Here is a 14,711-nt window from a genome sequence, read left to right as displayed (position 1 = left end):
TTTATACTTAAGTAAAATGTAGATCTGAGTGTGGTAAATATATGAGAACTTATACACTCAATAAAATATAATTGAACTTAATTGCTTTTTCGCATTAGTTTTATTAAGTTAGCTGTAAAGGTATTTTAATATTGTTTTTGAATTGACAACGCATTAAATAGATGTCTTCAACCTCAAAAGGTTGGTCAGTCTTGATGAATAATCCGTCTTTTAACTGAAGATATTACATAGATCGAAGTTGATTGGATCGGATGACTATATCATGTAGATATATCAACAAGGTTATTTAATTCAGTTGGTCTAAGATAACCGTTCTATCTTCTTAGTATTAGATTATTATATTATTATGTTTTCTTATTATCTAAAATTAAAAAGAGCATGTGTCTTTAATTTAATTTCCCGTCGTGTATTTGATGCACATTATATGGTTGGAAAAACACATCTGGATAATCCTCTCTCTGCTTGTTATAGAAATTTTTAGATCTTTTTATTTCTTTCATTCCTTTTTTTTGCAACTTTTACTGCTTTAAGGCTATTTATACTGTATACATAGTGAAATCGGATTAAGGATGAGCGGTATTAAAGTTAACGCTTTTTGACTTTTTGAGACCGCTTAGCGTGCCCCACTTTTGAATTTGCAGAACAGTCGCACAGTCGAAGTCTATGATGCAGGGGCAGCAGGCAATATGATTATTGCAAATGCAGCCGCAAATCCAATAAGCGTGGAGCTGCCATGGGAGCATGCCACCTCTCAAACAACTAGGTCAGCACATTGGTGAGAAGAGTGCAGAAAACAAGAGATACGCATGAATATTGCCCATAACTAAAAACTGAATTATTATTTTGAATGATTGCCAACCTTCAGCGTACATAATGATAAATTGATTATTTGCATTTGAAACCCACTTCTAAATTTGACTTCTGTCAGATGAGTATGCTATCAAATATTTAAGATGTTGTTTCGAGATATGGATTGATTGCATATTATTATGTAATTGGTTTGTTGCTAAACTGTCGGCTTTTGCAATTATTACAGTTATGTTAGCAATCCTCACACAAATGACCAAGTTATGATACAATTAATGCTAATCAAATGTTTGAATCATTTAATCTGCAGTCAGGACTAAGAATAGCATACTTGGGCAAATGATGATTTAAAATGCAATTGGGTTTTAATAAATAAGTACATAAATTTTACATTGAGGAGCAAGATACCACAATGTAAATAGCAAAGACAAGCCCAAATGCACTCAGAAAAAAAGCTTTTATGCAAAATATAATTTCTAAATATAGGAAAAAAGTTTTTTTTTAATTTAAAAAGGCGTTTATTCTATTTTCCTGATATGTATTTCTTCATAACAGAGAATATTTCTGAAAGTGCAAAGGGTTCTTTTTAGCAAAAAAACCAATTCAGAAAATTGTAATGAAATCTGCTTTCTGACCTGTTAGTTAAAGTTTTGCTGTTTTGCTTCAGAGGTCGAGTAGCTCAGTGGAAAGTTACTATCTACAATGTTTTTATATATATGAAATCTTAACTTTCTAAAAAGCTTACGTTAGAATTATATGTGTGTAAAAAAGCAGCTTGGAAATTAGGCATTTTTTTTACATCTAGAATTATCAAAAGGAAAGTGCTGGTTCTTAGAAAGACACAACATTCTGATAAATAAATAAAATTTCTGAATAATAAAATGAGTTTCACTTGGCGCAAAAATTAAGCCGATTTTCTAAACTTCAGAGCGACTATTTCAAAGTGTATTGACTATAAATTTAAATAGTTCTAGTAGTAGAATAGTGAAAGCCATGCATAAAATTGCAATCTTTGTGCATTTAAGCAACAAATCAAATTTCAGTAAACTCAACTTTCTATAGTATTTTCAATTGAAAGTGAACAAGTTCATATATTTTCTAGTCGAATGTTATTACAAGTTTGAATGGTATTTGTTATTTAATATAGTGGTACTCTGGTACTGGTACACTGGTTGCACTGGTAGCGTTAGGAATTTAAATAATTCAGTCTCAACATGTGCTATAAATATATTTTTTATATAAATTTTAAATATAAATAACAAATGATCGAATAACAAATGTGTGAATATATGAATATGAATATAAAGGTAGCCTTTACTTTAGCACCACATTTGTTTTCAACAAAATTCATACACAGCATGGGAAATAAAAATTCATGCACAGCCACGCTAGCGTCGTATGACATGGCGTATGATTGATACGGAGATTTTGATGAATTCGCTGTGGCTATAAAGTCGACAGAAAAAAACCTAGTAAAATATCTTTGAAAGGATGGATGAAAAACTAAAAAAAAATGGACTCGTTTGCAGTTGGCATTTAAAACAGCTAACCAAAACGAATGTGGCATGGAAAGAGGATGTGGAAGCAGCGCAAAAATAGCAGCAGTTAAAAGCCAATGCACTTTGAAGCACAGCCGGCGAGAAAACTTAGCACATAATGCGTCACAAATCCGACAGACGGCCCTGGCAATCTTCAACTAAGAGTGCTAGTTGCGGCCATCGTCCTCGCAAGGATAGGCTGCCCACACAAACGCAACGAGTGAAATGCCAACGGCAAAAATAAAGAGAAAGCGGCAGAGAGAGCGGAAGAGAGAAAGCTGATGATGAAGTGGAAAGCAAGAAAGGCAAACGTGCGTAGCTCAGAGTCCGTGTACAATTTCATTACATTTAAGTTAAATGCCCTTAGCTGGTGCTTTATCCGTCCGTCCAGACATGCTGGACGCGTTAACGCCTCGACGTTTTCGTCTGGCAGACAAACAGTTCGCACAAGTGAAAGTAATTAAATTTTTGAACACCATCCCAACCCCCTTAGCCTGCTCAGCCACACGCCCCCAATCCCACATCATTCACACTAACGAACTGACGTAGCGACGTGCCGCATTGTGCTGCAAGCTGGGGCACTGGCTACTAGTGGGTCCAGTTTGCAAAAACCCTTTTTTATGGCGACCACAAACATGTTAGCATATTTGCCAAGTTGCAGTTTTGGGCTGATGTTTCATGATCCCCTCTTCAGCACATGCGTAACGCCAGTTTATGAGTCTTTGACGCGATAAGCACAGAATTTAATTAAAAATAAACTAGCTGCTCCCTGGCCCAACTGCCACACAACTGATTATGTGATTTTGCTGGCTGGCTGACGATACGCACCATGCAACGAAAGCAACAGCAACAACAGCAAAAAAGAAAACCAATAATTTCAACAAGAACAATATCCTGTCCACGCATTTTACGCATCAGCAGCAGGGAGCACTTTCTGGATCAAAATTAAATAATGAAAGAGCATTGTGCCGTCCCCTAACTGATTGCCATTTCAAGCAACTTTTTGTTGTTGATTTTTTTTTCGTTTATTTTTTTTTGTTGTTGCTTTGTTTTACTATGCTGCTTTTGTCATAAAGAGGAAATAATTCAAGTACCACTATATGTTCAAATAAATTCTAAGCGAATTCACACACGAACAAAAACTAAATGCTAAACGGCCAAATAATTGCGGAGCTGACTTTTTGATTCGTTTAACTGCTATCAGTGGCAATTTTTTTGCTAAAAATGTTTTGCATTGACAGTGCAAAAAAACATTGGCATGTATTGTATAAATATATATAAAATATATACATACAAATAACAGTTTAATTATATTATAATATCAATGTGTACGTGATTGCAGAAGTCATACACAATATTGTTTAATTTGCACTGAAAGGCTTGCTGCCATGCCGAATGACCGGAAAAACAAATTTATCAGGCTTAAATTATGTTTTGATAAGCAACCAGCAAACAAACAGAATAAATGGTCGAACCGGACTGGGCGCGACTGAAATTAAAGATGAAATCAAAGCAAATAAACAAAGGCAGACAAATAATGGCAGACGAACGGACAAACTAATCTGGTCCCTGGCACAGATTGCATTCAGCTTCCTGCGTTCCCCGCTGTGCTGAACTATTGGCCAGAGGCACATCCGGCACTTTGGGCCATCAGCGGACGGCACGGAATAGACGACTATGGCCAACGATTTTAGAGTTCAGCTGGATATTGTGTTTGTGTGGCGACCTTCGCCTTGAACTCACATATGCAATGTAAAGCAGCAACAAGCCCCGCGTATAGAAATAATATTTGTGTCAAGCATGTACCATGTCCGAATATTTGTATTCTCCAAATGCTTATTTTTGAGCTCATACTTATGCATAAATACTCATTGCATTTAACATTTATGTTTAAGCTCTTACTTATGGATAAGTACTCATAGAATTTTACAACAATGCACGTGATATGTTTAATCAAGCATTCAATAACCGTCATAAAAATTGTATTTTTTTTAACAATGTAAAATATACCACTCTAAAGGCATTCAAGTGTCAGTTCAATTGAAATATGCTGATGGTTATCAAATGGATTAATAAAAAAATTTTACTGTACAGTTTAATATTTTTCACAATTGACTTTTTTAACATCCCTTTAGGAAGACGCTACAAATTTTGTGGTTTTCTTTCTTTCTTGTTTAATATAGATGAAACATTTTTGTTAATATTGTAGCAGGTCACTAGTGTACTACTAGGACTGTAACATAACATGCAACTATGTACTTAACATATGATATCGATATCGATAGAAATCATTGGTGTGATCACCAGCTTGAAGAAGAACAGCTCAATGCACCGAATAAAGTAAAGTAGACGTCTTTGCGAAAGAAATATAATTTTTGTTTTGACTGATACAATATATCTTTCATTACGATATACATTTCTGATACATAAATATATGTATTAAATTTAATAATAATAAATTATTAATAAATATTGCATTTCCATGTTTATTATTTCCCTGTTGTTTATATACTTTAAAAAACCCTGAATTATTTTGCATATAGACAAAACAATTTTTTTTTAACAATATGATTTGATTATTGAATAATAATCATTTTTATAAGTCACACTCCCATATTCTAACGCTTTTAATAGATTGAAAAAAATAATGCTTATATTTTACTACATCCAACATGAAATAATGAATTTTGTTCAAGTACCACGTCAGCCACATCAAAATCCAGACGCGCTATATGTGTGTGGCAAATCGCATCTATATCTTTAGTGCAAATAAAATGGGGTCAGTGTTTGAGTTGCCCCAGGCAGATTTATGATGGACAACTGCGTCAAAGCATTTATGCAGTCGTGCAACACTAAATTTCCTCTTACCATCCTACCACTCCCTTGAAATACTGGCCACTTTACACCTACCACAAATATAGAAACTATACGCTATGGCTGCGCCACAAAAAAAAAAAAAAAAAAAACAAAAACGAAAGGCAAAAAGCAAACAAAAAAAAGAAGATAAATATTGGAAGTGGAAACTAACAGAACAACGCTGGCTATGCTCGGCTCTCGTGAAACATTTCGGCTGGCATCATTTTTAGAAAAACTTTGTCATTGAGCGCGAAATATTTTGCGCGTAGGTTTTATACATTGAAGAGCGGCTAAAAAACATTCATCGTGGCCACATGATGCGCCCCAATGTGTGTGTGTAGGCGTTGCACCTACACACATCATTCGCTCGAACTTTATTACTGTGTTGGCAGCAGCAGGCAGCAGGCTGTGGCAACGCATACAGAAGCTGCCTAATGGGTTCAACAAACTCTCATTGTGCAGTGCAACAGCTACCCCCACCAAGCGTTCGGAGCAGCAATCCCCGCCCCTTAGAACTCCGTCTGGTGCTCGTTGTGGCATCAGATAATTGTGGCATGACAACAGCAGCAAATGCTGTACACGGCAGAGTCTATTTTTGAACACACATATTTTGCAAACGTAAAGTCAAAACAAGCGCAAATATTTGGGAAACTGAGGCCTAAAAGACACACTACATTTGAAGACCAACAGCTATTGCAATTTGTGGCACAATAAATTTCAATATTTGTGCAGGGCCATAAATCACGTTTAGCCAGGTTTAGATTTGAAAAAATTGCTACTAATCTTCATTTAACAAATATTAATAATTATGATTTGGAACAGGAACACATTGTAAGACACATTAAATACTAATTCTAATTCAAAAGCATTTTCTTCATAATAAAACACAACTACCATATTTGAATTCTGAACCCAATCTAGCTGTAACCAATTTCTCATGGCTCCAAGTGCCTGACACAAGCATCCCTTTGCTGAGCCTGCTGAATTCAATTTCATTTGGTATATAAATTCCGTTTCGAGTTGCTTCAATTTGCTTTAGTAACCAAACGACAGATACAGATGAAAAATGGAAAAGAAATAACAGAGGAAGGCAAAACGCATTCAATTTGTTTTTGAACTGTTTGCCATTTTGGAATTTTGGCCAGGCCATCAAGCAAACCAAAAATCACCATATCCGTTCTGGCTTATAGATTCCCTCTTATGCAATTTGTAAAGTTTTTAGGCAAACAATTAAAATAAGATTAGTATATTGACATAAGCATTTGAATATCACACACACACACACACACACACACAAATGTATACATACATGCAGAAGAGAATTCGATTGACTTTCAGGCAGCATTAGCAGAACAGTTTTTGAGCTAGTGTCTTGGTTTCGTATGCTTACTTATTTATACATAAAAAATAATTCCAAGTACATCAAATGCAAAGTATTTTCGACTTTAACATAATGCTGCAATACGTACTGTATTACGACTGTATATTTATAAATAAAATATATTTGTTTTTGTGTTTTGTGTATAAGACAGTGCCTTAAAGTATGCAGCAAAAAACAAATTGTACGCAGCATAAAAACTGTAGTCTGTATGTCAGATTGTCTGCTGTAAACTCACGTATGCATGTACTATGCATGCTAAATTTGATAGCAACATACTATTAAAGCAACACTCACGCACAACACATGCATACACCCACTCTCACTCACACCAATGCAGACACACACAATTCTTTGATATGTCGCTCGCATCGTGCAACTGTTGCAATTGTTTATCTATCTGGCTGTCCGTCGGCTTACTTTGTGCATGCTGTGCGTGAGTAGTCTGTAATTGTCCTTATGCCACGCCCCTCCCCCAGGCGTACTACACATATACACACACACGCACACAACTAACACACACTCACACTTCCATTTCGGCATTAATTAATTATGCAAACAGTTTAAATGAAGTTTATTTTATTTACACATGTTGCTGTATGTTTTTCTCGCTGAGAGAGGCCATTTCCCAATTAAGACTCAAAATGGATTTTAAATTAGTCAAACTGTGCTGGGGCTGCCAATAGTGTGCAAAACTTGACTAGGACAACTGTGCAAATTATGTTTTTAAACAAAAACCAACATTTATTTCAAACTTTATAAGTAGCCGTTTTATAATAAAAAAAAAATGTAAGAATGCTGTAGTCGAGTTAGCTCGACTATTATTTACCCTGAAGCCAGGTGTTCAAAATATAATAGTTTTATTTTCAAATTTCTCCTTAAAAGGATTTGCCCCCAAATACACTGAAGAGTAAAAAATAATGGAATGCAACGCATTTTTCGGGTCGGAGATGCTTCCCTCATACATTCATTTGCACAAACAAATAAAATTGAAGCAAAAATTGAATGTTTACACTGTAAGTAACACAAACATCATTTAGTTTTCAACAAAACGAATACTTTAAATGAATGACTTTAAATATTATTAGATGCCATTTTATATAAAATTCAAATTAAGAGCCAAATAGCAAATAGTCAACAATTACACGATAATTTAGTCATATTTTCGTAATGAAAATATTTATTTATATTTATGACCTTCGCTGGCTTTTGACCTGCCTTCAGGTCTCTAGGCGAAAGACATTTTTAAATAATAAGAATACTTCACCAAACAAATATAAAGCAAACAAGTATATATATATATATCTATATGCTCGTGTGATTTGATTTTTTATTGTGTTTCCCTAATCCTTGCCATGAATGTTGCACCATTTTACATTTTATTAGCCATAGATTTATTATATTCATAATTTTATTTTTTCCACTTTGAATTTAAGCTTGATTACTCACTTTGAATTGTAAATAATTTAATTTGCAACTTAGATTTTAACTTAACAGTGTTATTTGTCAGAACATTTTTAAAATGGCTTTTAGTCTACATTACATAAAAAGTAAACAAATTTAAATTCAATTCTCTTTGACAATGTTACTAGTTGCAAAATGGAATAAAGTCGTCAGTTGCATTTCTCTTTGTTTGCATTCAGGGACAGGAAACACAATGAGAGACTGCAAAAATTAGCGCTTCAGTGGCAAAATCGTCAAAGGAGCAGCAGCAAAGCTTTGTTGTGTATGTGTGGGTGTATATGTGAGACTTTTAAGTCTTGCATTTCCGTTTTGTAACAGCAGACGCTCATATTTAGTTATATTTATTGTTTTTTTTTTTTGTATTTTTTGTGTCATGCTTAACCGGCTTTTCAAAGGACCTACAATGAAAAGAGCAAGTTTCTTTTCAGCTGCTTACTGATAATAAAGAACTGGTTGTGGCAGACATAAGATAGCATAAAACATTGTTGTCGACTAGCAGTTACCCTGTATTTGATCGTAGTTACTTTATGTGGAAGCATATGTAGACGATGTCACACACTGTAAAGAATTTAGTTTAAACGAACTTCTGAATGTAATGCTGAATGTGTATTAAAAGGCAAAAAATTATAATTGGCACAGAGAGCAAAAAGAAGAACTAACATTGTTAATTATACGTATTAAAAAAAAACTTGTATAATATTTATATAAATAATTTTATGAAGTTACGCAAAAGTGTGTAACAGCCAGAAGAAAGTTTCTTATACTCCTACAGAATACCAGAGATTAAAAGAAATAGAGACTTCTAATTTAGAATATAAGGTATTTATTTAACTGCTTACAGAAAAGTGGCTATAGCCTGACTTCTATTTAAATTAATTATGTTATTATTAATTTTGGAGAAACAAATTTTTTTGAATCAAGCGGCAATTTTGTCATACATATTTTAATGACAGCGAAGACTCATAATGGAATCGCGAAATGTTAAGAATGTGAATGTCAGGAATATTAGGTATTGTGAAATCAGGCTGTAAGTTTAATGCCATTTATTTCCCAGTTTAGAGAAGAAGGTATTTCGCCATTTTGAACGATTTAATCTAAATGAATGCAATATTTTGCTATTCACCCGTTGCACAGTTTGGTTGCACAGTTTTGTTAAAATTTATTCCCGTTGTCAGTTAGTTGGAACGTTAAACCTAATCCATCTACATGTGGACGTATTTACCGCAATTACAACAGTGGAAACAGTGAAAACAGTGGCAACTCTCTGCACAATGGCGCCAAAAGTGCGTTACCGTAAATAGTTTGTGACGTCTGTCTCTATTCCACAGTCCTACTCCGTCTGCCTTCCCCCTCCCGACAGTCAGCCAGCCCCGTGAGTAGTGTGTTTCGTAGGAACGGTGCATGCAATGTCTGTTAAGTGGCTTTTTATTTCTAGGGCTGAAAAAGTCAACGGCGGTGAAGAATAGCATTACTTTTGGCGAGCTTTAGCGTACTGCTCTCGTATATATACCATGCTTGTGTGTGTGTGTGTGTGAGTGTGTGTCTGGGAGGAGGGAGAGGGTTGAAAATGATTTGCAGTCGCTTGGGCCTTGGATACGTTGTTTGTGCTGCCAGGCTAGTGGAAACCGCACAGTCTGCCGTTTCGTTAGCTATGGTTGCGGTCTTGTTGGAATTGTTGTTGTTATCGTTGCTGTTGCTGTTGCAAGAACGTTGCTGTTGTCATCATTACTGTCGGCAACTTTGCTTAGTTATCTGCAGATGGGCTCGCGTTTGCGCGCCATTTTCACATTTGTAGTGTCATTTGCGGTTTGAATTCTGGTGGTGCAGTTCGACAGCCCAAAAAGACAAGCAGACAGACAGCTACTCCCACGCGCCCATTAGCTCCAACACCGAATAACAACAAGCCCAGCATTAGAGCACCATCCCAATTGGCACCGTCTGGCATCGCTTTGATCCAATTTGAATGCATTGCGGCCCATGCAAATTCATTAGCGCAACTGCGTCTGCCTCCAACATCGGCATCGGCATCCATTTGCTTAAGTGTTCCGCTCTGATGGCTTCAGCTAGACAAAATGTTCGCGTTTAAAATGATTCAGACAATCTTAAATGCAGTCTTGAATATGCATGTAATTCAGCAATCCAATGTCAACTTAATCTTGCATAATTCTAAATGCAATTGTTGAAAATGGTTTACAGGAAATAATAATATTTTATATTTTGTACCTTGACCATTGACAGATACGCTTAACACATCAGCATAATTTATTTCTGTTTAAATATTTTGTTGTCCGGTTTTGTACATTACAATTTGAAATACTCTCTCGGCTACTAAGCCTAGAATTCGACCTCTAATTTTAAAAAACTTTTCCGTTTTCTGCTTGAGCAGAGGCTTAAGATTAATTAAGAATGTTTAAGACCGTTTTGGTATGCCGTAATTCATTAACAAACGATAAACATTGATTTTTTCAAAAGTGGTTTGCATATTTTTATATGCATTTGCTGAAATACATGAAGTCTTACATTATATTCCTCTGCAGCTTGACTAACATAGCGACATCATTCAGTATTGATTTAATATTTTGTTGGCCGGGATTTTTATATGCATTTTGTACTTTCATCTGAATCTCAAAATCTTAAAGGTTTTGCCATTCAATCCTGATATGGGCTTACTTAACGAATATCCTGGAGGCACATTTTCTGTGCATAACAAAGGGGCTTTAAGCTTATGTAAAACATTTAGAAAGGTTTTTTTTGTATGACTCAATTTTTTAAAAATAAGAAAGGAAGGTTATCTTAGACCTGTCGAAGACTGCATACCCTTGTAGACTGGAGTTAATCTGCTAATATCTGAATTTTCGTTTAATTCGAAATATTATTATGTGCTGGATGTCTTAAAAAAAATTAAGTTATATTGAATCAGAAAGAATGACATTTTATGTCTATCGATTCCACAAATTAAATCCTTCGAGTGGTACAATCGTATACCTTAATAAATTACACGTGCCACGACAAAATTATAATTCCTTCTACAAGAGTATAAAAACAACATATCGACTTTAGTAAATGGATTTATTGAGCACATCTCTGGAGAAGACGACAATTTTGCTATGAAGACATAGCAAACACATACACCATGGAAATTCTGATTTAATGTATAAAATTAGGCATGTATTGAAGCAAGATTGGCAGCATTACATTTTCATTCTTCTGAAGTAAACAATTTTCGCTTGTGCAATAAACATTTGTTCAATGTTATTTACATTGGGTACATTAAACCGGAAGAAAATCACTTTCACAGCTGATAAATATAAAGTTTTCGATTTACAATTTCTAATGTGTTTAACGTAAGTCCATTAGCTCTTGTTGCTATTTTTTTTTTGTTTTTTTTTTTTTTTTTTTTTTTTTTGTTGCACTTAGCTCATGCTTATGCTACGATGGACATTGAATTCGAGCTCACTTCAAAATTCAATTAGCTTACTTTGTGTTGCGTAAAGAAACCCAAGGAAAAATGTGTTTGAGTTTTTTCCTCTACCCCTCTGTTGTTGCGTCTATTTGCATATATTACTTGCATGTGTGTGAGACTATGTATGTATATGTATATGGGTATGTGAGTGTGCATTGTAAATCCACAGTGACCCACTTTGTGGAGCAAAGAAATTCAACAATTTATTAATTGATAGTATGACAAAAATTACCAGTGTCAAAAACAATTCGCAGACATTGATTAATAGTGGCTCGTAATTTTTTTTGTTTTGTTTTTTTTTTCATTTCCGACAGTTTGCGAATCTCAGTCCAAAAACTTACCGCCCACGAATATGAGTTTATACATGCGTTTGTGAGTGTATTTGACTTATGAGTCGTCCAGACACAATCTGACCTTCAGTCTGGCCCTGATAGAAGTCACAGACAGACAGTCGCCAGCTGTAGCTGATGGTACAGTGAAGAAAATTTATCCATTTCAGGACATTTATTTCACAAATTAATTTATATTATTTCAAAAGTTTTTATATTTTTCTCAGGCCGATTGTTTGGCTTAATATCACTATAGTTTACAATTCAATTAAGTTCTAATACGCTGTGAAAACCATATTCAGTGAGTAATATTTATATTTCAAAAGTTTGGCGGTGTATAAGCCACCCTCGTTATTAAGAAAGCAAGTTTTGTTCCGTCTTGCAAAATTTAATTATCATACAAAATGTAGCCAGCAATATTGCTTTAAAACTGAGATACTAGTTTGCATTAACAGAGACAGAAGAAACAGATAGTCAGACGCGCATACACTCAGAAAAATGTTGTTTTTAATTCTAGAAAATCTACATACTATTGGCGACAAGATTATTTCGGAAAATTTAATAATCAAGTATTCTAATTCTAAGACATTTTTTGAAATTTCTTCTAATTAGAAGACAAATTTTCTAGTTTTCAGGGTGGATTTTGAAAATTCAGTGCGATTTTTGTTTCGAGTGTAGCCTTCTAAATATATTTTTCAAAGCTTTATAAATGTTATTAAATTAAAAATTCAAGCATTTTATGTTTGAGCGAAATTTTCCAGGATGGTATTTGGGTTCCATTGTGTGGCACAATGTCGACTCCTTGGACCACTTGACGCAGCATTGCCGCTGGCAGTTAGGGCGGGAAATCGTTTGCTTATAGTATAAGGCAGGGAGCCAACTTTTTGACAATTGATGTGCGCAAATACTTATAAGTCAGAGACACTCGCAGTCGCATGCCCGTAGATAAACTTGACTGGGGGCCAGGGCCACAGAGCACATCGTAGTTGGTGGCAGACAAATTGCAATCGTCGTCATAGTCATCGAAGTTATTCTACACACACACACAGCTACTTATAAACACAACAGCCATTGATATGCTCGTTCTGGAGGCATTGCTCAGTCAATTTCGTTCTGAAAAACCGAGGTAAATTCAATTGAGTTGAGCAGCAGTCGAGCAAGTTGTTCTGAGGAGGCAAGTGTCGACTTTGCTACAATGGCGCTTAATTTTCAACGGTGCAACTAACGTTGCCCGAGGCGGTTTGGGAGGCGTGTCCGCCACCCATAAATAATGTGGTCTGGGTGAGCAGTTGGGAATGCGATTGAGAAGCCCAGCGTATGCCAAGAACGTACCGTGAGTCTGACTCAAGTTTACAAGACTTTTCACTTTTACTCAAACTTAAGACATTGAAACCCAAAGTCAATTTTCAAAGCTTTCGCAAAATGCCGCAGAGATATATATATTGTACATATGTATGGACATGAGTTAAATTTGGCAGAGGTATGTACTACACTTAGAAAAAAATCGCCCAGAAAATTGTCTTTAAGCATTAAAATATATATATATATATGTATATAGTTATAGATAGTAGACATGCAAAAACCTATTTTTAGAATACATCATTTCAGAAATTCAGCAAATAATAATGGAATTTGCTATCGAGTTCGAATCATCGTAAAATTTTAACTTTCTCAAATTAGAAACCAATAATCCATGAATTTATAAACTATTTAATATAATTAAAAAAGGCTATTGTAAAAATTGTATGTACACTCATAAAAAATAACTATTTGTAAATTAAGGCATTCCAGATTTTAGAAAACTGTAGCCAGGAATTAAGACACACCACGAAACAAAACACTGGTTTTTGGAAAGACGCAACCCAACTTTCTTTAAATATACTTTCTGACAATAAGGTGAGTTACCCTGGCGACAAATTGAAGGCGAAATTTTATCTGAGTGTATTAAGCTATACTTAGATATAGCTGTGGGGTTGACTTAGCGCCAAAGCAATTTTGCGCTGAAGCAGCGGAAATGCGAAACCACAGAAAATATATTTTGCAAAGCGAATTAACTTCGGACTTGGTAGAAAAACAAAAAACAAAATCAAAGTTTGAATAGCGGAATAAGTCACTCACCTGACTTGCAGGGATCCATGTCGATGTCATTGGACACCTTTGGAGTCACTCGCATTTGCAGCAGCTGCTGGATGCTGTACTTGCTGTGATAGGCCCGGCGATTATTCAGCGGAGCCAGGTGATGCACGTGCGTCTTGTGGCCATGATGCAGCTGCTGATGGTGCTGATAAGGATGTGTGGCAGTTGTTGCTTTGGTGTCGGTGTCACGCGCATGCTTGTCAGTTGCAATGCTATCCATGGACGTGGTTGCACCCACATCCATTGCCGGCTCCTCATGCAGCTTGGCGCTTTTGACATGTGCCGAGATTAACACCAGCAGCGTCGTGGCCATCAGCAGGGCGTAATTCGTATAGCTCATGACGCGGCTAATGCGGCTAATGCGACTAATGCGTCCAGTTGCAAGTTTATGCCGCGACGCCATCTAAGAGCGGCTGCTTTGCACGTTCTCGCGCTTGTCAGTCGCTTGTCGCGTTTTGTTCACTTCGTTCGCTTGCTTTTGCTTGCGCTTTTTGCTTTCGCTTCTTGCTGAGCGCTTCTGCTTCTTGCTTATCGGTTGCAATTCAGCTTGTGTGTGTTCGGTTCAAGAGCACTTCATTCTTGCCCTGCACGTGGCCTGCAATGGGAATTGAAAGAAAGGTATTGAATGAGCGTCTAAAAATGCTAATTGTTGAATTGCCTTTAACTGGCTCGATTTTGTTTGCGTTTCAATTCGAATGAATTGCGCGAGGTCGATCAATTGGCCGTCTTGCCAGCGACAG

At 35.8% G+C, this 14,711-nt stretch overlaps 1 protein-coding gene across 1 annotated transcript in view; it reads right to left on the bottom strand.

Annotated features, from left to right (window-relative positions):
- The window catches only part of LOC6564459 (dorsal-ventral patterning protein tolloid), a 36,199-nt gene that overhangs the window by 10,711 nt on the left and 10,777 nt on the right, over positions 1-14,711 (bottom strand). Inside the window, exon 2 of the mRNA XM_001990022.2 lies at positions 13,954-14,566. Coding sequence (XP_001990058.1) covers positions 13,954-14,374 — 421 coding nt within the window. The 5' untranslated portion in view covers positions 14,375-14,566. The remainder of the gene's footprint in view (positions 1-13,953; positions 14,567-14,711) is intronic.

This window comes from Drosophila grimshawi, unplaced genomic scaffold (assembly GCF_018153295.1).
Source record: "Drosophila grimshawi isolate 15287-2541.00 unplaced genomic scaffold, ASM1815329v1 contig_311, whole genome shotgun sequence".
NCBI classification, from domain to species: domain Eukaryota; kingdom Metazoa; phylum Arthropoda; class Insecta; order Diptera; family Drosophilidae; genus Drosophila; species Drosophila grimshawi.
The sequence above is the reverse complement of the archived record's forward strand: the minus strand, read 5'-3'. Positions and strand labels throughout refer to the sequence as shown.